Source organism: Euleptes europaea, chromosome 7 (genome assembly GCF_029931775.1).
Source record: "Euleptes europaea isolate rEulEur1 chromosome 7, rEulEur1.hap1, whole genome shotgun sequence".
NCBI classification, from domain to species: Eukaryota; Metazoa; Chordata; class Lepidosauria; order Squamata; family Sphaerodactylidae; genus Euleptes; species Euleptes europaea.
In genome coordinates this window covers 9,843,516-9,869,049 of record NC_079318.1, presented here as the reverse complement: position 1 = coordinate 9,869,049, position 25,534 = coordinate 9,843,516, and the positions used below count along the sequence as shown (strand labels likewise).

The 25,534-nt window shown below is 48.0% G+C and overlaps 1 protein-coding gene across 1 annotated transcript in view; it reads right to left on the bottom strand.

The window, feature by feature from the left end:
* UST (uronyl 2-sulfotransferase) overlaps positions 1-25,534 on the bottom strand; it is a 160,943-nt gene that overhangs the window by 23,545 nt on the left and 111,864 nt on the right. Inside the window, exons 6-7 of the mRNA XM_056852620.1 lie at positions 25,384-25,481; positions 21,213-21,370 (exon numbers count right to left, since the gene is read on the bottom strand). Of these exons, the coding sequence (XP_056708598.1) occupies positions 21,213-21,370; positions 25,384-25,481 (256 nt within the window). The remainder of the gene's footprint in view (positions 1-21,212; positions 21,371-25,383; positions 25,482-25,534) is intronic.

The following is a 25,534-nucleotide window of genomic DNA, read 5'->3' as shown; positions in this document are numbered from 1 at the left end:
TTCACAGGTAAGCCAAGGTTCCGTTCTCCCACTGAGTTCGGAGTACATCTTCATCAGTGGGGACTTCAAAAGCTGATGTTCACTGGGAGTGAGTCTTCATTGATCATTTGATACAACATTCTGGAGGACTCTCCTGCCGAATGCCGAGTCAGATGAAGAATAGGCATTTATCTTGTAGTGTCTTATGAACGTAGAAGGGCTCGACCAGGTCGCAGCCTTACAGATTTCTTCCATTGGTGCATGGCCAGCAAATGCTGCTGAAGTAGCGGCGCTGAGGACTGAGTGAGCGGTAATTCCTAACGGCACTGGTATGTTGCTAAGTTGACTGCACAGCTGGATACACTGTTTGATGCACTTGCTGATAGCTGCTTTGACATTTTGCAACCTTTATTGGGTGATGAAACAGAAACGAATAAAGGCTCCGAGTGCCGGAAAGGTTCCGTCCTTCTCAAAAAGATGCATAAAGCTCTTTTCACGTCCAGAGTGTGCCAGTTCTTCTCCTTTGGATGAGAAGGGTGAGGGCAAAAGGATGGAAGATGGAGTTCCTGTTGTCTATGTAACTTAGAATTTACCTTTGGGACAAAGGCTGGATCTGGACGTAGTACTACTTTATCCGCATGGAAGACGCAGAGGCTTTTTCTATATGACAAAGCAGCCAGTTCCGACACCCTTCTAGCTGATGTAACAGCCATGAGGAAGAGAACTTTCAACCTAAGGTGACCCAGGGAAGCCTCCTGTAAGGGTTCAAATGGGTGTTGAGTCAGAGCTTGGAGTACCACGTGAAGTCTCCAAGTCGGAAATCTATGAATTGTTGGAGGAGAGATGGCCGAGGCTCCTTTCAAGAAAGTGACTATGTGGGGATGCCTTGACGTTGGGTAGCCATCCAGTTGGGGAACAACCGTCGCAATCGCCGTCACCTGTCATTTGAGAGCTTGAGCCCTTGAGCTAATCCCCCCTGGAGAAAGTCAAGCAAGTTGCCAGTGGAAATGGTCACTGGATCAGTATGTTTTATCCCGCACCATCTAGTGAAGGCCTTCCAGGAAAAATTGTATATGCGCCTGGTGGATTGTTTCCTGGCTTCCAACATGGTGTTGACGACCTCTGAGGTATAGCCTGTCTCTAGCAACCTTGACCTTTTAAGAGCCAGGCAGTCAGCTTTAACCAGGCTGGATCTGGGTGTACTAAGGGGCCCTGTTGGAGAAGGTCCTGGACTGGAGGTAGGGATCATGGCTCCTGGATCGATAGCTCTCTCAGTGTCGCGAACCAAGGTTGTCGAGGCCATTGAGGGGCTATGAAGATGACCAGGGCCCTCTCTTGTCTGATTTTTTGTAGAGCTTTGGAGATCACTGGTAGAGGTGGAAATGCATAAAGGAGACCCCGTGGCCACAGGGACAACAGTGCGTCTATTCCCTCTGCCCTTGGATGCATAAATCTTGACAGGAACCTTGGGAGCTGGTGATTTTCGGCTGTTGCGAAGAGGTCCATGATGGGTCTTCCGAATTTCTCTGTTATTTGAAGGAAGGTCTCTCTCTTCAAGGACCACTCCCCCTCGTCCACCTGCTGTCGGCTGAGCCAATCTGCCTGCTCGTTTAGTACTCCTTTTATGTGCTCTGCCCTGATGGACGCCAAGTGAGCCTCTGCCCAATTCAGAATTGTTATGGCTTCTGCGTGAAGGGAGGAGGAACGAGACCCACCTTGCTGGCTTTTGCTGAGACATTGTCCGTTCTTAGCAGGACGTGACTGTTCTCGATTCTTGGCTAAAACTCTCAAGGCTTTCTGGATTGCCCGTAACTCCAGCCAATTTATGTGGAGGTGACTCTCTCCCGGTGTCCAATGACCCTGTGCTACTTGTTGCTGCAGAATCGCCCCCCAGCCTTCCAAGCTGGTATCGGTGAAAATCTGGATCGTGGAGATTGGGAGATAGTTCTGGCCCTTGGCTAGGTTGTGGGACCTGGTCCACCACCTTAAGCTGTCCTTCACTTGTCTCGGGATGGTGAGGTGTGGGTTCCTCTTTTGAGTTATCTGCAGTTGAAATGGCTTGAGGTCCCTCATGTGGAGGCGAGCCCATGGCACAATCCCTATGCATGCCACCATTTTCCCCTGCAGTCTAAGGACGACAGGGCGGAGGATTTGGAAAGAATCACTGTCCTTGTCAACTTGACAATGGAGGAAATCTTGTGTGGCGGAAGGAAGACTGCATTCTGGTTCGTGTCTATGAACACCCCCAGATGATGGATGAACTGGGACGGAGAGAGGGTGCTCTTGATCTGGTTTACCAGGAAACCGTGGAGTTCTAGAGCCCGGAGGACGGACTCCATGTGCTGTAAGGACAGTTCTGAAGGAGCGCTCACCAGGATATCGTCTAAATATGGGAAGACGTGGATCCCTACCTCTCTCAGGTGAGCCACCAACGTCACCACGACCTTGGTAAAGACCCTCAGGGCTGATGAGAGACCGAACAGGAGGGCCCGAAACTGCTAGTGATCGAGGTTACACGCAAAGCGGAGAAACTTTCGGTGCTCGGGGTAGATGGGGATGTGTAAATACGCTTCCGTCAGGTCTATCGACGTCAGAAACGCTTGGGGACGGAGTGCCTCTATGATGGACCTGAGTGTCTCCATCCTGAAACGTTTGAGCCAGATAAATTTGTTGACGTGCTTTAGATTTAGAATTGCGCGCCAATCTCCGTTTCTCTTCAGAACGGTAAAGAAAACGGAGTATACCCCGGTGCACCGTTCTGTCTGGGGGACTGGTTCGAATGCCCTGATTTGAAGCATGTGGTCTATGGCTGCTTGATTGTGGGCTATCTTGTCCGGTTTGGAAGAGGAGGGGGAGAGAAAGAAGCGGTTTGGGGGGGATTTGCGTAGTTCTACACTGTATCCCTCGTGAATAATCTTCTGCACCCAAGTGTCCCAGGTATTGGCAAAAAGCTGGAGTCTTCCCCTCACCGGACTGTCCCAGCAGTCATTGTTTCCCAGGTTTCTCACGAAATCTGATGGACTTGTCCAAGTGTTGCTGTGGCTGGAATCCCTTGTTAAACCTGGGGCCCTTGCTAAAGGATCCCCTTCCAGAATTCCAGTTGTTCCTTCGGTTGTCCGCTCTGCCCCTTGCCAGGGTGTGAGAGGTTCGGAAAGGACGAAAGGAAGAAGAGTAAGAGGTCTTACCTTCTTTCCTTATGTATTTTGGCAAGGCCTTTTTCTTGTCTTTCGTCTCGACTAGTATGTCCTCTAGTTTAGAGCCGAAGAGCCAATCACCCTCGAATGGGTATCCCAACAGGATGGATTTGGAACCTAAGTCAGCTGACCAGGACGGGCGCCAAAGTGCCCTCCTAGAGGAAACTGCCAGTGCCCTGGCCAACATAGTCATGGAATCAAGAGTGGCGTCCACCATAAAATTTACTGCTTTCAGAACTCTGTTAAGACCACTCAGAACCCTTTTATTGTCTTGTGGAGTCAGGTCAATTATTTTTCTTATCCACATGATGGATGCCCGAGCCACCAATGCCGGCATAGCTGATGCTTGCATGGATAAGTCTGAAGCCTCATAGGCCTTTTTGATAGCATAATCAGCTTTTCTATCTAGAGGGTCCCTGATGTTGCCAGCCCCATCCTCAGAAAGTAAGCCGGTGGATTGCAGAGCGGCAACTGGTGCTTCAACTAAGGGAACCTGAAGGAGGTTAGAAGCTCGGGACTCTAGATTAACAGCATTCTTCTAACAGCAGTGGGGAGCTGTCTGTTAGAGAGAGGCTTCTCCCATTCATTTTTGAGAAAGTCCTCAAAGTATTCAGGAAAAGGCACAGCCCGGGTATGGGTCCTCAGTCTGGTGAAGAATTCCTTCATGCCCCTAAATTTAGCCTTACTTTTGGAAGCCTCTGAGTCCTCATCCTCATGAATATCTAAGGCTGCCAATACCTTGCTCAGGAACACCTGATAATCTTCCCCGGCAAATAACCGGGATTGTTGTTCCTGATTTTAAGTCTCCTCCCCATCCTTGTCTTCTCCTGAGGAGAACTCGCCCTCTTCTCTATCGCTAGAAGAGGGCGAAGAGGACCTGTTCCTGCTGGAAGAGGACAATGGTGCCTGCCTTGCTGCCTTAGTTGGCCAGGCATGGTGTGTGTCGCTGGAGCATTCCCCACGTTCTGACTCAGAGTCAATGGAAGCCCTGGAACCCGGGGATGAGGCTCTGGATCTTGTGACATCCCCACAAGAATGGTCTCTAATTTGCGCAAACTCCTCTCTCAATGCCTGCCGCATTAAATTTATCAGACTTAAGTTACCCTCCCCCCCTTCCGCAATTAAAAAATGAACATTTTCAACAATACCAGGGGTAGTCCCAGTCACATGAATTCCAGAGGAGCCGGCATCACTGGGATCAAGTTCGCCCTCTTAACCTCTAGAGGCCGAACGGGGAGTTGCGGCGGCCATCTTGTCCATGCGCGTCTTTTTCGCGCTGTTTTGAACGTCTCCTGGCTGGAGGCTCCGTTTTTGTGCCGCCGCCTGCAAATCGGGCCGATTCGCCTGTTTTCCTCCTTCGCGGCTCTTGGACGCCGCTAGGGAAAGCTGTCGGGGGGGGGGGGAGGAGTCCTTCAACTTGCTCCTTGTCTCCTGACATTAATTCCTTTGAAGCCCTATCTCCCCTCTCAGACATATTGTAAACAGAGGAGGGGAGGGGGAGACAGAGGCAAAGAAGAGGGAAAACAGTAGATACAAGAGGAAAAGGCTGCTGGGTGCACACAGGCTGCTGGGTGCACACAGACTAAGCTTAGGACTAAGAAAGAACACAGAAATAAAGTTAGACAGGAATAATATTGAAGTGCAAAGGCTGGGAAAGAAGGTTTGCTACAGAGCTAACCACAAATGCTGCTTCTCCCTCTAACGCAGGAAGAGAACTGGATATCAGAGGGCAGTCCTAGCACATGTGACAGGAAGCAAAGGTTTTTTGGATCCTGCTGATGAAGATGTACTCCGAACTCAGTGGGAGAAGTCAGAGACCATAATTCTCAATGGTTTCTTTTTCCTCTGGCAAGCATGTCTGACAAATGAAATTCAGCATCTTAGTAAAAAATTAACATTGTATCCCTTTCCCCCCCCAGGGCTGCCAGATTTAGCAGGAAATATATTCCAGAAAAGATTTGCTGATTATGCACTAATTGTATTTGGAGGTTGCATCAGTAGCTGTATAAAATGGTTTCTGTTTTCCAAGAAATTTCTCCCTAGCTGAACAGTCTCTATGGTTATTGTTTAAATGCAGAGGTTAAGAATTTGAAATTCAGAACAAAATTTTCTCCCTGCTTGTTTTTAAAGTTCTGCAAAACTAAAAGCCACTTTTGGCACCGACCTATATTGAAGCTTGTGCTACAAAGTCCAAGCTCTTATTGAGTGAGAGATTATTTTTCAAAACAGAAGCAATCAACAGACTCACCATTCCCTGGCAAGGCTCTTCTGTGACTGCGCTCAGAGTTGCCTCATACAAGGTTTTATTTATTGCACTTGGCTAGGATACCTGTGTATAAAATACGTGCACTACACGTTGGATGTGAAGCACAAATGCATGTACTTTCCTCCCCTTGTTCCTATGAAATCTAGATGTGAATGCCTGATCCTTCCCCAGTAACAGCTTCCACACATTTTACAAAGGACAAGTTGTACAAAACACATGCATGTGTACTTCACATATGTTGCACAGTATGTGGCTTTATGCTTTGGGTATTATACCCAAGTCTTCCAGTCAAAGTTTTCATGAAACTGAAGTTCCTTAAAACCTATGGAGAAAATTGGAGGAGGCTTCAAGGTAAGGCTGGGAGGGATCTTTGTTTTGCTGTTGCTTATTTGTTTTAAATACACATTCACATATAGAGTAATGTTGTCATTGTTACCTCACTTGATATTCCTATTCTAGTCAAAACCACAGGAATTCTAGCCTTCATTGATTTTCATATTAAGCTGTTCATATACATCAGAAACTAGTAATAAGCTTTGGAATGCTCAAAACACATTAAAAAATAGCTTCTTACAAACTTTCTTAAGGACCAACAAAGAAAATATAGCTTTCATAATCATTACCTTTAGATTATACATATAATATATTCAAATAGCCTGCACTAAAACTTGATGCAGTTTTACATCTAGCACACTTCCTCCCATGTATTCTATCTGATGAACAGCTATGGGGCCAACGATAATCCATTAAGGGAACGCCACAACCAGCTCTCCATAAATCTGCTTGCCAGAGGCAAGTATCCAGGCCTTCTGTTAAAGATGCCAAGCAGCATACAAATGACCCCCCAAGATCTCTTCCAATTGCAGACATCTCAGGGGGAGGGGAAGCTTTTATATCAATGAGCCTTTCCTCTCCACAGAGGAAATGGAGTAAGTATGAGCATGTAGAAGCAGCTCAGCATCTAACATGACAGATGGTGCCCCCTCCCTGAATTCTCTGACAGGCGCAGAAGAGCAGGGGGTGAACGGTGATAACAAATCCAGGCAAATATTTCGGGATCCACAACAGCAGGGAAAGGCTTATACAGAGTTTTAAGAATATAAGCAGCAAAGGCCATCCTTCCCCCTGAAGTCTCTAGTTCCAGTGCTCTCCCCAAGCCTTCTGCTGACCTAGCTGCAACAGTCACTCCAGCTGTTTGCTCTTGGCTGTACGGCAATCCCCAGGAACACACTCTCCTCTGATGCTGACAGTTAGGGTTAGGGATTCCTTACTCGGGCCCAGTTACTGATATTTGGTCTCTCTTCTCCTGCACCCTGAAAGCAGCAGAGCAGCTGAGCGTGGGGAAGGAAAGGCCAAGAATGATTAAAGTCTGTCTCCAAGTCTCACACAGCTACTGTTGCCATTCTTTTCAATGACGTGTTGATACAGAAGGAAGTTCTGGACTCCCTACTAGAAAGATCTCTGTAAATGATTTTGGGGTCAATATTAGTCTTTTACAAAAAGTGTGCAGGATGTGTCTGTTCCTCATACTTGGCTTCATACAAACTCAGTCCTGAAACTAGTTGCTCCACCCTGTAGCCATTCCGGAATGAAATCAGGTACAGTCTTCATCTAACTTAGATTATTTCCAGGTGGCTTTAAAAGCACAAGCCAGATTCTAGTTTGAAGAGATCAGGTTCTATGGATCAGGCCATGGAGGATGTTAAACCCTGGGAGAGGGCTCTGAGTTTCCTTTTTCTGTAGTCTGTGACTCAAGCACAGGATCTGTGGTAAGAGTCTTTTGTCAGAAGATCAGAAACAGTTTTTCTGCATTTTTTTTTGATGATTTGGCTTCTGACTGGCTAGCCTCCATGTGGACTAGCCATTTATCTTCCAAGGAAATTTCCTGGTGGGTTGCTGGATAAAGTCCACTGGTGGTCAGAAGCAAGCATCTCTGCCAGTTTCTCAGAGGCCTCGTGGCTTAAATCTTTCAATGGCAATGTTGATAAGTGTTAGCTTACCAACTACCCCTTCCCACATTGCTGCTCTCTAGTTCTTAGGCCTAGTAGCTTTCCAGAGAGAGGTTCAAGTCTCTGGCTCATTAGTTGTTCCAAAAGTCACACGGGGAGAACACCTTAGGGTATTCTCAGATTAAAAGATCCGCCCAGTTGTTCACAAAAGAATGTTCTTATTACTACTGCTGTTGACTGCAACATAAAATGCTTAAAGCCATGCTCCGGCACAGAAGAAAGTACATTTTAAAAAGATATGCAGCACACAAGGCTTAGCTAGCTGGTTCCTCATGGTCCAGGGCAGATGCACATTTTATTTTTACTAAAGTGTGAAATTTCATCCATATGGATTTAGACCAGAAATGAGAATTCCTATCAACAGGTCTTTGAAAGATACCATAAGGGTCAGGAAAATGTGAAATCTATACAAGCTCTGAAAAATATTCAACACAGAAGCAAAACAAACTAGATAATGAAATAGGTCTCACACTGTATGCATTGCTCAATAACAAACAGTAGATGCATTGAGAGGTATTTGCAATTGAGTGGTTTGGATCTGAGAACAGCAAGAAGATGTGTAAAGTGGGAGAGGTGAAGTGGGTATCATTTATGCCCTAGTGTTATCCCAATGCTCTAGTCAAAAAATGCCTGGATTTGTATCCCAAGGTAACAATATTTATTTTTTTTGCAAGCAGCTGAAAAATGAGCTTGATAGCAAGACCAGGGATTACTGAGGCAAAGAAACAAAGCAGCTCACTGCCCCAAACCAAGGCTACAGAGTCACTTTGCAGTGAAGCAACAGCCAAGAAGTCAAATGTGATCACTGAAAGAAACAGCTCTGCTGCTTGGTGCCCTGAACAGGTGAAAAAATTGCAGCAGCACAGTGTGAAGTCAAGAAGAAATTATATAACCATATACACCAAAAATAAATACTTTGTGACTCCACTTCTCTTCAATCCTCTGCACATGAAGCTTGGGTTAACTCATCCTATTCTATATGGATAACAAAACAATGACAATAAAAATCTACAGTTCTTTGTACAATTATTCCTCCAATTGTTTTCTAAGTATGCAGTGAAATAAATTAACTTTTAAAAACTGCATTAGTATCATGAAGTTATGAGATACTCTGGCATGCAGGTGCTTGCAGTGGCTGTGTGTGTGTGTGATCAGCGAGGTCACAAACAGTGCCCTCCTCAACATGGTCAGCTGAGGGAACCAATAAGAGCTGCTGGAATCAGCTGACTGAAAGTATAGCCTGGAGGTATACAGCTGCTGACACTAAGTTGGGTCTTTCAGTCTGAGCAACTCAGTTGTAGTGTGAAGACTGTGATAACTGATAATCCAGGCTCCTGACCTTTGCCTGTGTGACCTTGCAGGGATTTTCTGTGGATTCTGATTCCTCATGTGATCTCCAAGTCACTGCTGCCTAGTGTTGCATTGCCCCCACACATCCTGACTGGCTTCTGGACCTGCTACTTATCTCTGACCCTCTGAATGCCTCATCTTTGGATTGAAGTAGTATCAGTCACAAGAAATGCTTTTCATGTGCTTTGGGTAATGAACCTCTTGTGTTCCCCTCTAAGAAGAGGGGATCCAACCAAAGTTCTCCATGCACTGATAACGTCTATGCCTGAATGCAGGGCTGCCCTTAAAGTATTTGGAAGCTACAAGTGGTCTGAACATACAGCAGCCATGTTGACTAGAGCATGGGAGTGATTATTTCACATTGCTGTGAGCACTTGCCCCCATAGTAATCCCATAAACAACATCCACAGACGAGTAGTCCAAAAGAGAGTTGATTTATTAGAAAACCTACAGGCTTACAGAGCTAACAGGTAAGTTGGCACGAATGAGAACTAAAGGCATGGCCTAAGGCCTATATGGAAGAGCATTGGTCATATCAGATAGTGGCGGCAGCCATGGCAACCACCCCCTTTACTAGAGCAGTTCCCACAGAGCTCGACCTTGGGCTGCACCTGGCGAAACCAAAACATGCATAGCCTGGCTGTCTCAGTAACGAGCAGGCCTGGCATCCTGCTCCCCTTAAGGCCCCCCTCCCACTGTCCTGGGCATGGGCGCTGGTTTGTGAGGGTAAGCCGTATGGAATTGATGGAGTAAACGAGGTGCAGAAACATCAAGTGCGAGTACCCATTCATCATGCGCAGAACTGAAGTGTATCCAATGAACAAGATACTGGAGAGAACCATGATGGATACGCGAGTCCAGGATTTTTGCAATTTCAAAATGTTCTCCCCCCCCCTACCATCACCGGTGGTTCAGGGAGCGGCTCAGGATGCCATTCTGGGGAAGGGACATGTGGTTTCAGCAAACTGATATGAAATATGGGGTGGATACGCCTTAATGATTTTGGGAGCGAGAGTTCCACAGTTACTGGGTTGATGACTCGAGAAATGGGAAAGGGTCCCACGTATTTGGCACTGAGTTTGTTACACGGCGGTTGGAACGTAGATTCTTGGTGGACAAATAAACCATGTCTCCCACTGTATAGTCCTTCCCAGGTGAGCAATGTTTGTCAGCTTGAGCCTTGTATTTACGTTTGGCTCATTCCAGGTTTTTTACCAGCCAAGGTCAGGTTGTTTGAATTGTGTGTGCCCAGTCAGCAACATCTTCACCTCCCTCCACCCTGGAGACCTCAGAATGGCCAATGGGGCCGAAGTCCTGACCATACATGGCCCGGAAGGGGTTATACCCTGTGGACTGATGTACAGCATTATTGTATGCATATTCAGCAAAGGGCAATAATTTAACCTAATCATCCTGATGATAGTTAACACAACAATGCAAATAGCACTCTAAGACAGCATTTACCCGTTCTGTTTGGCCGTCGGTTTGGGGATGGAAAGCACTTGAAAGACCTTGTTCTACCCCCACTAGTTTCAGGAAAGCTTTCCAGAATTTGGCTACATAGCTACTTCCGCGGTCGCTGACCACCTTGCGGGAAAACTATGGAGTTGGAACACATGTGAAACAAAGAGGCGGGCCAGTTTTGGGGCGGACGGGATACCTGCGCAGGGGACGAGATGCATCTGTTTAGAGAACAGGTCAGTGATCACCCAAAGTACAGTTTTCCCTTCACTGAGGGGGAGATCAGTCATGAAATCCATTGCAATTACTTCCCAGGGTCTAGTGGGGGTCTCTAACGGTTGTAATAGCCCAGGAGGTTTACCCTGGGACCTTTTGACAGCAGCGCATACTGGGCAACTGCGGATGAACGAATCCACGTCAGTTCGCATGCCCGCCCACCAAAACTGTCTCCGTAACAAATGTAATGTTTTTAGAAATCCAAAGTGCCCCGCGGTTTTGGCTCCATGGAATAGCTGCAGAACCTCCCTTCGCAGTTCCTTAGGCACATACAGCTTAGAGTCTTTGTACCAGTAACCCCCATGTTCAATGAGAGAAGCGGAGAGGGTTTGCGCAGAGAGTTCGGCTTGGTACCCGGACTGAAGTGAGTTCATAAAGGAGTCTGTTAGACCCACCCCATCCAGCATCGTGGGTACCGTGCTGGCGGGCTGCACTGCGGGAGGGGAAGCTGGTGTCTCTGAGAGGGGTCGGGCGGCTGGATCACTCGGGCGGCCGGGCACAGGCAAAGTTGGTGAAGGAGGCGAGGGGGGCGGAGTGGTCGGGCCGACCGACGTGGTTCGGCTTGGAGTTCCCCCCCCCCATGCGAAGACTGTGGCGGGAGCCGGGCTTGTGATTGGGTTTGAACCGCCAGAGTGGGCAGTAAACCTCTCTGAGCAGGAGTGAACGGGGACTCTGTGGGGCATTCAACCTTGGTAGGGTATTGGGGTAGTCTGGATAGAGCATCCGCCAGGACATTCTGTTTCCCTGGTACATGTCTTAATACAAAGTGGAACTGAGCAAAGAAGTTCGCCCAGCGTACCTGTTTCGCGGACAGTTTTTTGTGATCGCTCCACACCTCAAAAGGGACTCTAGAACCTTCCAAAAATTGTCTCCATACCGTGAGGGTGTGGTGGACGGCGGCCGCTTCTTTTTCCCAGATCGGCCAGTTGAGCTGAGACTGAGCGAACTTCTTAGAGAAGTAAGCGCACGGATGCAGAAGACCGTCCCTCCCTCATTGTAAAAGTGCACCCCCCATTGCCACGTCCAAGGCATCAACCTGGACTATAAACATTTGTTCAGGATCAGGGTGTTTCAACACCGGTTCGGAGGTAAATAGTCGATTGAGAGTATCAAAAGCGGTTTGGCACGGGGGGTCCAATTGATGTTAGTTGAAGGCAACGTGGCTGCACTTCCCTTTCCCTTAGTTTTAAGGAGATCAGTGATGGGGAGTGCGACTTGAGCGAAGTTGGGGATGAACCCTCTTTAGAAGTTAGCGAACCCAAGAAATTGTTGAACCTGTTCGCGGGTTGAGGGTGGTTCCCAACTGGTTACAGACTTCACCTTCTCAGGGTCCATAGTGAGACCGTGGTGTGAAATTATATAGCCCAAGAAAGTCAACTGTTTTTGGTGAAATTCGCACTTGGACACCTTAGCATAGAGCTGATTGTCTCTGAGACGTTGCAATACTTCCCTCACCAGGGCAACGTGTTCGTCCATAGTTTTAGAGTAAATGAGAATATCATCCAAATAAACCACCACTCTTTTATATAACAAGTCATGTAGGATCTCATTAATGAATTGCATGGAGACCCCCGGGCCCCCTTTTAATCCAAACGGCATCACTAAGAATTCATACATGCCAAAGCAACTGGAAAAGGCTGTTAGGGGTACATCCCCATCCCGGATCCTGATTCTGTAATAAGCTTCTATCAAGTCCAATTTAGTGAAGATATGCCCCTCCTTTAGTTGCCCCCAAATATCTGAGATCAGAGGAATGGGGTAGGCATTGGACTGGGTGACTGCATTGAGTTTCCGAAAGTCGATGCATAACCGCAAGTCACCCATCTTCTTGCATACAAAGAAAGCGGGGGCCCTGTGAACGATCCCAAAACAACATTCACAGACAAAAAGTCCAAAAGAGAGTTGATTTATTGGAACAGTCATAGGCATACAGTTGCTGCAGATAAGTTGGGACTTACAAAGAACTAAGGTACAAAGCAGGGTATATTAAGGCATGCGGAGGAACACATCAAAGGGGAGAATGAAACCCCCTCCCTGGAGTAGGGAGGCAAACTCACAGGAACTTCAAATCTAGCAGGAAAGCATAACTAGGGAAACGGCCTTGACTAGGCACCTGGGAGGAAGACAAAACAGTGTCAGGCCGTGCTGGGAAACCGTTGCAGAAGCAAGGCCTGACAGGGCCGAAGAAGGGGCGTTAGATGGTTGGATGAAACCTCGAGCCAAGTTCTTGTCCAAGAATTCACGTAGCACTGTACGTTCGGAAGCGCTCATGGGGTAAATCTTACTCTTAGGCAGTTTCCCATCCCCCACCACCTCAATAGCACAGTCGGTTTTGCGGTGGGAGGGTAGTACATCACATTCCTGTACATCAAAAATGTCAGCGAAGTCCTGATATTCAGCAGGCAGTGGAGAGGAAGAGGGGGTGTCTGAGACTAAAGCCAAGGTTGATGGAGGTACAACAGCTACCTCGTGACGGTGTTGGTCGCAATCAGGACCAGAGAACTGTATGGTCCCAGCCCCACAGTCAATATACAGGCTGTGTCCCTTGAGCCAGTTTATTCCCAACACCACTTTGTATTTGATAGGGGCTATGGTGAAGTTTATTTGCTCCCAATGGTGGCCAGTGCCCATTGCTACCCCGCGAGTACGACGATCTACTACCCCACCCTTAAAGCCACTGCCATCCATTTGGGCAAATTGAATGGGAGCTGACAGAGTCTCTGACTTGACTTTGAGCGCTTTGAAAGTGGCCTCATTGATTAGGGAGTGGGCACACCCGGAATCTATTAGTGCTTTGACTTGTAATTGGGGGCCCTTTTTGTAGTTGTAACACTACGTCCACATACACAGTATCTTCGATCTCACTCACCATTACAGGAGCCTTGGGTTTTGCAGGAACAGCTACGAGGGTCCGCGGTGTCGCTCCACTCACCGCAGACCCCTCCCGTTTTTTGACAGGTCCAAAGGAGACTCTAGATTTAAAGCTGGGGGGTCCCAGCTTCTGTCCTCATCTGAAGAAGGTGAGATGTCCCCTCCCAGGGCACTTGTAATCCAGGACCCCGATGGGCCCGTCGGTGCAGGCTTGCTGGGTGCATCTCTGACGTGAAGCGCTGACGGCGCAGTCCGTCTCGGTGCAGCGCTACGGTTGGCCGCGGTGCCTCTTCGCTGAGTTTGCCCCCGATTCCGGGGCGGCCCATCAGGTCGAAAGGGGGTTAACTGATCCGGTCGAAACGGACAGGCGGCAGCAAAATGGCCTATGGCACCGCAAACGAGACAGGCTCCCCTTTGAAATCGAGACTCTCGGTCTTGGGGAGGGGGGTTATCCAGTCTCTGCGGAGTAGGAGCTGCAGTCTTCGATGGGGGTTTTTGGTGGCCCCCCTCCTTGGCTCGACGTTGGGCCAGCGAAATGAATTGGTGGCGGCTTTCCACTTCTTCAGCTAGTAAAATCCATTCTTCCAGAGTGTCTGGGTCTCGTTGCATATAAGCCCAGTTTAATATGTCAGGGTGTAAGGCTTCCCGGAAATAATGTATTCGGGTAGCTTCAGTCCAATCCACTATTTTACTGGCGAGTCTTTGAAATTCATCTGCAAACTCTCGTACAGGTGTAGAGCCTTGTCGGAGCTGCAGAAGAGCTGCTTTGGCCTTCTCGCCTAGGAAGAGATCCTCAAAACGTCGCCGCAAAGCTCGCATAAAATCGTTGAGCGAGAGTATGGATCGGGCCCGAGTTTCGAACTGGAGAACCATCCAGTCGGCGGCTTTTCCGATCAATAGTGAGGCAACGAAACGTACCCAGCTGTCTTCAATGGGGAAGTGCTGCCCCTGTTCTCTCATGTAACTGTCCACTTGGTGTAGGAAACAGGGCAAAGCCTCAACTGAGCCGTCGTAAGTCACCCTTAACCGTGGTTGCTTCCACTGCATAAGAGGGGACGCTGGGGGTAGCGCTGGCGGTTGCCCTGGGGGCGGCAAAACTGGTTGCCCCAGAGGTGGTAGTACCGGTGCTCCCGAGACCGGCTGGGGCGGTTGTCCCAAAGGCAGTTGGACTGGTTGCCCCGGAGGGGGCAAAGTTGGCGGTCTCAGCAGCGGAAACTGTGGTTGTGGAACCGGCTGAATTGGACGCCCTGGCATCTGTTGAACTGGGGGTGTTTGAGCTAGCTGTAAACGTTCGTTTTCTCGCATTAGGAGCTCCATTTGGTCCTGCAGACGGGCCACGTGATCAGTCAAGTCCCGGTTCTGGCCCCGTAAGAGACGCATTTCGTCCCCAGTTCCCCCAGTGCGTTGGGCCTGGCTGATTCGGAGGCCAGTAGCCCAGTGAGACTCTTCACAGTACAAGTCCTCCTCATCCGAGTAATCCGGTTTGATCAAGCGACCAGCAAGCCGATGTGCGTGTTGCACGTCTCGAGGTGGTCCATAGGCCGGGGAAAATGAGGGGACCGATCCGAACCCTGTGCTTTCTTTGGGACGCATGTCCGCTGCCGTCGTCGAGCTGCTTCGAGCAGTGGCCGCTTTAGCCAAACGTAGCTCCTCAGCCTCGTTCCGATCGGCCATCGCCTGAGCTGCAGCCGCATCCGCGGCTCGCAACTGTTTTTCGGCTCGCTTCCGATCGGCGAGCGCTTGGTCGCCCTCGAGTTTAACGGCGATCGCCGTTGTGACGATCGGGAGGGCCTCTTGCTCCAAAAGCAGAAGGAGCTCAGAGGAATTTTGGTCCAAAAAAGGTTGAACCCGGACTGCTAGAGCAGCTGCGTCCGGTCCAAACTCAGGGGTTAATCGTTTCGCGATCTCGGCCACCATGGTCGTGGCTGAGGTCAGTCCCACAAATTGTAAAGCCGTCCGGGCAGCCACATCCTGTTCCTCCTTCAGGCATACGTTGGGATCGGGAACGGTTGACATCGGGACCTCCTCCTCCCGTCATCCCGCCATGGGAGAGTCACACACGGGGCGGATTGGGGCCGCCGCCGGTTCCTGTTGCGCCTCACATACTGTTAATCCCGCTAACAAGCGGGTCAACGTTGCTAAATCCTCTTGCGCCAGCCAAACTTCCTCCAACAACCTGTCCAGTGTCCAGAGGTCGTGCTGAGCACTCTGATCAGCGTCGTGGGTCGTCCAGGGGGTCGGTTCAGCAAGGCGACGCCACTGAACCTGAACAAGTACAACTAGGCGGTTGATCTCCGCATCAGTCTGCAGCGCCTCAGCAAGAATGTCACGCAGCAGGGTACGGTCGTCAGGGAACTCGTCTGAAGGTCCTAACGGAGGGTACCAATGTTCAGGACCCTCCAGGGCTCCAGCCAGGAACCCTCTCCCCGGGGAGCACTTTCCTCGCTCCCACCCGGGACCCAGGTGAACCCTCCGAGGCTCCAGCCACAGGCAACTCACTCGGAGAGCACGTCCCCTGCTCCAATCCGAGCTCCCGGCGATCCCTCCAGGGCTCCAGCCAGGGAGTACAGTCAGTCAAAAGGTAGAGAGGGATTCGTGCCAAAATGTGAGCACTTGCCCCCATAGTAATCCCATAAACAACATCCACAGACGAGTAGTCCAAAAGAGAGTTGATTTATTAGAAAACCTATAGGCTTACAGAGCTAACAGGTAAGTTGGCACGAATGAGAACTAAAGGCACGTCCTAAGGCCTATATGGAAGAGCATTGGTCATATCAGATAGTGGCGGCAGCCATGGCAACCACCCCCCTTACGAGAGCAGTTCCCACAGAGCTCGACCTTGGGCCGCACCTGGCGAAACCAAAACATGCATAGCCTGGCTGTCTCAGTAACGAGCAGGCCTGACAATTGCTGAAATAGCTTCACTGGTTGCCAGTCTGTTTCTGGGACCAATTAAGAGTCTGGTTGTGTTAGATAAGGCCCTAAATGGTCTAGGACAAGAGAATAAAACATCTCCTGGGGGGGGAAAGCTTTTTTTTTGGTCATCCTGCCTTCTGAGGTTAAGGGGGTGGCTTCCAATGAGGCCTCCTCAAAGGTGGGATATCAGCATTCTCCAGAGGGAGATCAGCATCATCATCTTCATCATCACTAAGTCACCAAGCCTTTGACTTGAGCAGCTACCCGTTTGACATTTTCTGTTTGAGTTGGATCTGCCTGCTGGCTGAATGATACTGGATCCTTCCGTCCCAGCAATTTTAAAATTTAAATGTCTGTAACCCACACCAAGGACTTCAAAGTGTAGTATATACACCTTAAATAGATAACTTATATTAAGTAATTCACTGACAGACCTGGACTACATGTAGCTATGGCAGTCAGAGAACAGAGGCAAGATTCTCAAACGAGGAGATTAAATGCCACCATGGCATCAACTAATCTGCAAACGGCACCTCAGAACAAGGCATTTTTTCTCCTGCTTCAGGCAGAGCTATCATAGGACTTGTTTTGCAAATTTATAGGTCCCTTATTTTAGAAAACGTCTGTAACAATAAAATAACTTTGAATCTGATCAAACCCCAAATCATCTTCAATTTCATTTTGGAAATGCCTGAAATGCAGATTCTGGTGTCTGCGGGGTCACTCAAATAACCATTCACTTTTAGTTTACAAATATATATTTTTTAAAAACCCAACCAGGAGGCAGCCATCACCTATCAATGGAAATGGAGTATCACAGCCATTACAAAGCATAAACAACCATTCAACACATACCCAATCAAACCTGTATGCTTTGCAGACATGGTTATTTAATTCAGTTTATAATACCATATTTATGTGGAATTATGAATCTCACAGATGCAAGAGGAAGAGCAGAGGATGAATTTGTTTTATATATGCATTTTTTTTCTTTTTTGATTAAAAGCATGTAATGTGAGAACTGAGTTATAGGGACATGGAAATCCATGTATGCCATTTCATGACAAACGTTCTGCGATGTTAACAGAAATGTTGGGAGATGATGCCACCTTCTGGCCAAATCAAGTTAGCAGTGAGTAAAAGGATCAACAGATTTCCATACAACCTTCTGTTGATTTTGTAAACTTTAGGAAGAACTTTCTGATGGTGAGGGCGGTGAAACGGTGGAATGCGCTGCCTGGGGGAGGGGTGGAGTCCCTGTCTTTGGAGGTCTTTAAGCAGAGGTTGGATGGCCATCTGTCGGGAGAGCTTTGATTGTGGGATCCTGCATGGCAGGAGGCTGGATGTGATGGCCCTTGTGGTCTCTTCCAACTTTCTTTGATTTTGTGATTTTTTTGTGACCTGTATATCTGGCTTGTCATAGCTTTTTACTTGCATTTATCTTCCTTCAGTTTTTGGAGTTTAGCACATTTTCACAAGAAAAAGAGTAAGCTTATCTCTAAGAAGAGAATGTTTGTACCAGAATATTATAAAAATATTTTCAACACTTTGATAGGGTCCATTAATGGGGGGAAATCCCACATGTCCTAATTTATGTTCAAGATAGTGCAGAGAAGAGGCCCTGTCTTTTCCAAACTCTCAAGAACTAAACCTGCTTCATTTAGCCCATTTTATATCAACAAAAACATATACTTTGTGCTTTTATTGTAGAGCAGAAAAGGCTTAGGATGCTAAACAAATCAGTCTAACACAGATAACCTGTACTGTCTGTCCCTCGCATGGAATTACTTAGGCTTTGGATAGTTCTGTATCAAATGTAGCTCTGTGTTGTCAGGGTGCTGAAACTGTACAGAAGGCCTTGAGTCAAAAAGGAAAAACATTCTTGGTAGTGAAAAGTGGCATCAAGTCACAGCAGACTTATAGCAATCCCATGGGGTTTTCAAGGCAGAGGTTGTTTGACATTGCCTTCCTCTGCATAGTGACTCTGGACTTCCTTGGTGGTCACCAATCCAAGCACTAACCAGGGTCAACCTTGCTTAGATTCCGAGATCTGACCAGATTGGTCTAGCCTGGCCTATCCAGGGCCTTCATACTTATAAATTTATTTGAAAAACAGCTGCGACATCAGCCAGTTGAAACATTAGTGTTTGCAAAGGACGCAGCATAACCCCAGTAAACCTGCATATTTGTCTACTGCTGACAAAAGCAATTCACAAATTATTTATTGCCCTCTCCTCTCAGCATGAAATCGAAACATGTCTTCAGCCCATTACAACAACTTACTCAAATCAAGTTTATACAACAAATCGATCAACCACAGCATATTTTATTTACCGACTTCACAATATGTCAGTGACATTCTAAATATTTTCATACTTGTTAAGTTTACTGTAGCCTAGTATCAGTTCTAACTGCAGTAGTCCAACTGGCAGATACTTCTCTCTTACACAAAAGAAAGCCTGAGTCCAAACATGAGTACCAGAAACAAAAATTTGATGGTGCATCTTCGTGATCTGTCCTGATGTTCTCACCTATACTTCTTGTTCTTCCAAATCAAGAATTTTACTTTGAATTTCAAATTTTTATATATCATACCTACCTTACCTTCAGAAAAAAAATCAAATAAAAAGTGGGATTTTCTATTTTTAGCCATAGTAACAGCACACATTTATTACAGATCTATTTATTTTATTCTACAAGACATCTTTGGCAAATGCACCGTTAGCTATAAGGACTATATTTCACCTGGGCATACACTGCTTGGAAACCTTGCTGAGTTGGTATGCTGCAATGCAAAAGTCTTCCTATTTTCTCCAGTAAACCCTATTGAACTACTGTTAAAGCCTGACTCACTAATGAAAGTCCACTCCCAACAAGCAAAACTGTAACATGTAACAAAATAAGAAAAAATCATTCCCATCCCCAACTGACAAGTGATGGTTACATTACTAGTTTTTTCTCTCCCTAGCTATATACTGTGAATTATTCCATGATACCTAGGGGGCATATTTCCAGTTTTTAGCCTATTAACATGAATAAGCCTATAGTACCAAAAGTTTTAGTAGCCAATAACATAAAAGGGGAGGTTATTTTATAACAAGTCCATCAATCCAAGTTAATTCATAGACTAAATATTTTAATCCTTAGAAATGTGTATAAAGTAAACTTGCACTGAAAGGCTAATCTTTTATCCAAGGATTAAATGTTTACGAGTAGCAATATCTTCGAATCCCTTGGTATGGGACATGTTTGTTTTCTGGTCTTCAATGTATGCTTAAATCCCCACCCCCACCCCTTTTTGGTCAGTTTGTAAAGCTCTGCATCAACGTGTTTTGTACAAAATAGCAAATGACATTGAGAACTAATATGTTGTAGGTAGTACAGTATCAGATAAGCAAGGGTCCTAAGACTCACCCTGGGCCCTGTTTGCAGGCCTGCGTTGGGTCAGGAGGAGAGAGCTGGTCCGCTGAACAGATTTGCCAGTGTGGATTTCCAATGGCCATGGGAAGCTCTGTGGCTGCATGTCCCCAGCCTGGCCAATCAAGGCCACCTGCGGGGGGGTGGGGCACAAGCTGGCAGATCACGGAGGGAATGTTCTCCCTGTGGTCTGCTGGCCTGGCTTAAACAGGTCCGCTTGGGGCTATCTAGCCTTGTGCCTCCTTCCCACCCAGCCCACCCTTTATCGCGTTGTTACGGTTTCTGTTTCGTTCAATTTCTTTGTCACAACTTGTTAGTGGTATCAGCATGGGACTAGATCCTTTTCAGGGAAAATCAGGCTGCGTGCCCCTTTCCCCCCAGGTTGGGGATCCCCTTAAGGGGTTTGGGGGTAAGGATTTGCAGGGGACACGCCCAGCTTGGGAGCTGTCAGGATGCCCTCACCCCAAGTGGCAGAGGAGACCAAGCAGTGGTTTACGCCCATATGGAATCCCACGCGCTGCCATTTCATGGTTACCCCCTCCCCAGTAGGTGGGCTGGGGGCAGGTGGTTTGCACATCGCTTGGCAGACTGGTCGGCCAGTGCCCGGATCTGTTGCCCCTATGCTGCACCAAGGCTCTGTCAGCTGTAACCAATAAAGTTGTGGCCATTTTACTCCAGCAACGTGTCGTCTGTCTTTTTGCATGTTTTGGGGTGGGGCTGTTCAAGGGGAAGGCTCAGGCTTTGCTGTCCTCTGGCCCATCCTAGATGCTGGGTCCGCAAGCCCTAGTGCGACCCATATTCAAATCCTGGCTTGGTGACCTCTGTACAGTTATTCTGTCTCAGCCAAACCTCCTCACAGGGATTTTGTGAGGATAAAACAGAGGAGAGCCATGTAACCTTAAGTTACTGGAGAAAGGGCAGGATAAAATGGACTGATAAATTGCCTGACTAATTTCTTCCTTTCATAGGCATTTCATTTAAATAATATTATATCGTAAAAATATCTTTAAGCACTGCAGAACTAGAAGTTCAAGTAATTTATGCACCATCTATAACGTATCATTCTAATATATAAATATGACAGCTATTACTATATAAATACCATAAAACAGCTGTGCAGTCAATGTACTTGATAAATGTTACATTAAAAAGAAGCCCACTTTTAATATATCTTTTATTATTAATAGTAAACAGCAACTACTGCAGCAACTTTCCACTTAGGCTCTGCAGTGTGCTGTATTTCAATTACCAAACTGAAGAGGTATGAAAATATGGTAATTTGTAACAATCCACTGTGTGTGTAATTTCTTTTAAAAAATCTGAACATTTACAATTTGGTTGTTGCTTGTTCAGTATGGATAGTTACATGTGGCATCTATGAATCTTACAAGCAAAAAACTCATCCCTAAAGAATTAGAAATCCCAAACCTATTAGTGATAACAGCAGATGACAGCCTTGATAAGAAAAATTACCTGGGTTTTTGTAGATGCTAAGCACATCCTTGAAATAATGAGGTAAGAATCTTTCTAGTAAAAGCAGCACATCCTCCAATTCTTCCAGAATCCCCACGAGTAGAAAGTTTTCATTCACATTCACTTTTGCTCTTTCGAGGGCCCATTCCCCAGGCTCCCTTAAAGAATGTTAAATAAAGTTTTTAAATTGAGCGTTGCAAATGAACACGGACAAGGTTTTCTTGGCAGTTATAGTGTACCAGAATCTGTTGGCACATCAAAATATCAGTCATTTTTAATAGTAACTAGCAATACTTTTTCCAAGACACATTAAAACTGTTTTGATCATCTTCTTAAAAACAACTGATTCTTCTTAACTTTGATCAGGAAACTGTGATGCTGACATACACAAGAAGGCCTAGTCCATCAGCATATATATTTGGTAATTTAAAGAAACAAAGTATTTGAATGATCAATGCCATCAACAGCAGCCTATTGATTAGGGACTAACAACAACTTATTTTCTGTTGTTACCAAGCCACAATTCAATGTTAACTGCTGGGCATTACAGGCTAAACAGCCAATGAAGATTTATTGGAAAGCAGCAAGAAGAAGTCCTGGGGGAGGGGCAAATGGGCTTAGAAAGCTGTCTGCCGGCACAACTCAGGCGCAGGGCTCCGCGCTGGCATCATGGTGGGCGGATCATGGGGTGTACCGGTGCTAGTTCAGTCCCTAATACGCTTCAACCCGGGAACGCCTGACAGAGGCACAAAGTTGTGCCAACAAAAAATGCAATGCAGTCCATAGGCAGCCATTCATCAGAAAAAACAGGTGCCCCCCCCCCTCACTTTGGCTATGCCCATGAGGCCCCAAGCAGCCCAGGATGCTGAATAAGGACACAGCCAATCATCTCCCTCCCCTGTGGCAGCCGTGCCCCCTCCCCAGCACCCAATCACGCCCCCAGCCCTTCAAGAACCCCAGGTAGGACGCCCCACAGCTCACAAGGTATGGTGGGCAACACAGGATGCTGTCTGACAGCTCCCTGCTGCGTGGACTTAGAGTGAGGGCAAGGCACCTTGGTGGTGGGAAAGCACAGAAAGGGTACTTAGCCCTACCAGGCAATCTCTTTGCACAAACACCCAACATGGAAAGCAAAGTCCACACTCTGTGGGTGACCTCTCTCAGTTCTGAGCCCAAACAGGTACTCCATCTCCTCAGCCAGCACCCAAAGGGGCGGCTGCACACTGCCAGGTAAGCTGGGGACTGTTCCTCAAACCTCCTTTCCCCTAGTCCGTGGATGGGAGCTGCCCCGGTAATGCCACCTTCCACACCCAAACTCGGCAGCCAGAAGGGCATCCGAAGCACCAGACACCCCCCCACACACCATTACCCCTGCATATAAGGGGGTTTGGTGTGTGGGGACTGGGCCCTGTGGAGGGATCAGACATCCGTTTGGATGTGCAGTTCCTTCCATAACCGGGTTTCTTTGCCAGATTTGCTTGACACTCAAAATAGAATCTGCTTCTGCAGATGTCAGCGGAAACAAAACCACAAACCACTGAAGCAGAATGTTTGCTCTTCAAGGAATGTGGGAATTCCTAGCTTTGAAGTCACTGTTGCCCCAACTCCTTTTTAGGGGAACAAACAAAAGTAAAAGGCAGAATACAAAACTCTGGAGGAAGCCTTGGACAGCTCCTCTCTCTGTCTCCAGGGGTCCCAATGGTTTCCTACGGTGCCTTGCCCAGCCTCCACATTCCCCTTTATGTGGGTGGCATGGCTGCTGCAACATATGGCAGCAGCAACGGCCACCATCAGCATAACTGGGCAGAGTCTGAGAAGGTGCTGCTGTATAGGTTGGTGGTGGAGGATGTAAATGTAGCCCTAGCAACTGCCATGACCGGCTCTGCCACTGCATGCTGCCATGCCTTCTGGTGCGTAGCAGTGGAGCAGGTCTCTGCCCTGGGACATGCTACCGGACGGAGTTGTCCACCCTGAAGCACTGAAACAATTATTTTGACCCTGCTCAGAAACTATTGCATGCTCTTATGGCCCATGGTGTCCCTTACAAGCGGACAGTGACAGAGCGTCTGCCTGGAGCTGAGGCCATCATGAAGGTAGTGATACCACCCATGGTAGTGAGGGGCCATGGCATTGAGGTGTTGTACACTGAGGGGTCCTGCTGCCCCCCAAATCCTTCAGGGGGCTCCCCCCTGCCATCCCACTTTTCCTAAAACACCATCACTTCATGACTTCTGCCCTTTCCCCTGCCGGCAACTCTCAAAGTGCAGCCACCATTGCAGGACCATCTATGGTGGTGGCTGAGGGGGGTGCCGGGATGGCCAGTGCCCAAAGTAGCCAGGAACAAGTCCAAGGGCCAAAGAAGGAAGGGGCCACTGCCTACAGGGCTGCCCTATCTCCCCCACTGGAGTGCTTGTCCAGGACCCGCCAACCCAAGCCACCATCTCCTTGTGCCGAGCCAGCAGGAGATGGAGTTGAGCGAAGGGAATGAAGACCATGGCAGCCAGGCTGATGAGGCGGGAGCGGGGGCTACAAAGGTGAGGTGACTGTGAAGCAGGGTCCCCCCACCCCAGGACCATTTTCTCTGACATTCACAGCTGATGTCATAGACCACCACCACACCCTGACCTCCTATGAGGTGAGCTGTGGTGGCCAGGTCAGTCATCCTGCAGACACTGGGCATCATGAAGTCCCAAGGGCCAACAGCTAAGGGCGAGCCCATGCAGCAGGTGGACTCAATGATGAAAGAGGGGTGGGGGCAGCAGAGACTGAGGAGGGTGCAGAAGCGAGCCCTACCCTCTGGAGCCAGGTAGAGTGGCTGCTGGTGCCCCGGGCGATGCTGGGTATTCTGGTCCCTTGCTGGGGGCAGTAGCCAACTCATCTCATTCCCCACCCTCTTGTCTGTATGGGTGGTAATCGAGCAGGAGCATCTGGAGAGCCACAGAGAGTGGCGGGAAGACTTCCCTAGGTGACAGCAGTGGATGGAAGGGCGGGCAGCATCTGTGATGGCAGCTGCCGGATACCAGGGGGGGCTGCTTGCTGTCATGAGGGACATAAGGGAGGGACAGGTCCACACTGAGAGGCTGCTGGGGGACCTGTCAGAGGCACTCTGGACTATCGGCAGGGGTAGTGTGGGGGTTGGCATGGGGGTACCCTGGACAGATTGGACATCCTGCTGGAAGGCACAGCCACCAGTGAGCAGAAGGAACCTGTGACTGCACAGATTGCCCACAGCTTCTCCCCTTTCCCATACCATGGTGTGGATGACTGCTGCTATGTGTTGGCAGGTGGCTGGCTTGGGGTTTTGTGTGGGGGAATGCTAGGGGCCATATCAAAACTTGCAGGTCCCCTAGGACTTCTGGCAATTCTTGAACCAATTAAGGGTATGCGTGCCACTAACAGCGAGCCAACATCCCTGGCCACGCCCCTTTCTTCCCCTGGGTTCTTGCAGGCACTGGGGCTCAGCCCCTGTGTCAGGAGGCCCCTAATTATTTCTGGCTGCCCTGTCCATCACAGCCCCACTGCCTCGCCACAACATCTCCACGGAATGCCGCTGCACAGTTGCTGGGGATGCTGAATTTGTTGTGGACACTGAAAGCCAGCTATTGACACTTTTTTTACTGCCAGCCACTGTTTAACCAAACCCTTTAGGAAGAGGACTAGTGGCGCAAGGTTTACACTGCGGCCAGCCAACACATTGCCCCACAAGATTGCTCGGCCCATCACCTAATTTTTATTTTCAAGGCTCAGATGATCACTTTGGGGAGAAGAACTTACTCGTCAGTCAAATTGTCTGATGGCACTGAGGCTTATTTTGTCCCAATAGTAAATGGATGGCATAGCTTGCTTGCTGATGTGATATCACTCTGACATGGCTCCCTGCTGTTTGTGGGGTACTCTAAACCCCTCTAGTTCTTTTTACTGTGAATTCAGCAATAAATAACTTTGTGGGGAGGGGCTGTGGCTCAGTGGTAAAGCCTCTGCTTGGCATGCAGAAGGTCCCAGGTTCGATCCCCGGCATCTCCAGTTAAAGGGACTAGGCAAGTAGGTGATGTGAAAGACCTCTGACTGAGACCCTGGAGAGCCGCTGACTTTGATGGACCAAGGGTCTGATTCAGTATAAGGCAGCTTCATGTGTAATACCCAGGATAGAAACAAAAAGGTACAAAGTTACCTGCATCTTGGATGCTGTCCACAGAAATATGGAATAATATAAAATAACCTGGGATTGGAACATTCAGGGTAGTTCTCAAGAATACATACATTAATATCCTAAAAGAAGAAGGGAAAGGAAAGAAAATACAGTCAGAAGTTTCCTACAAAGT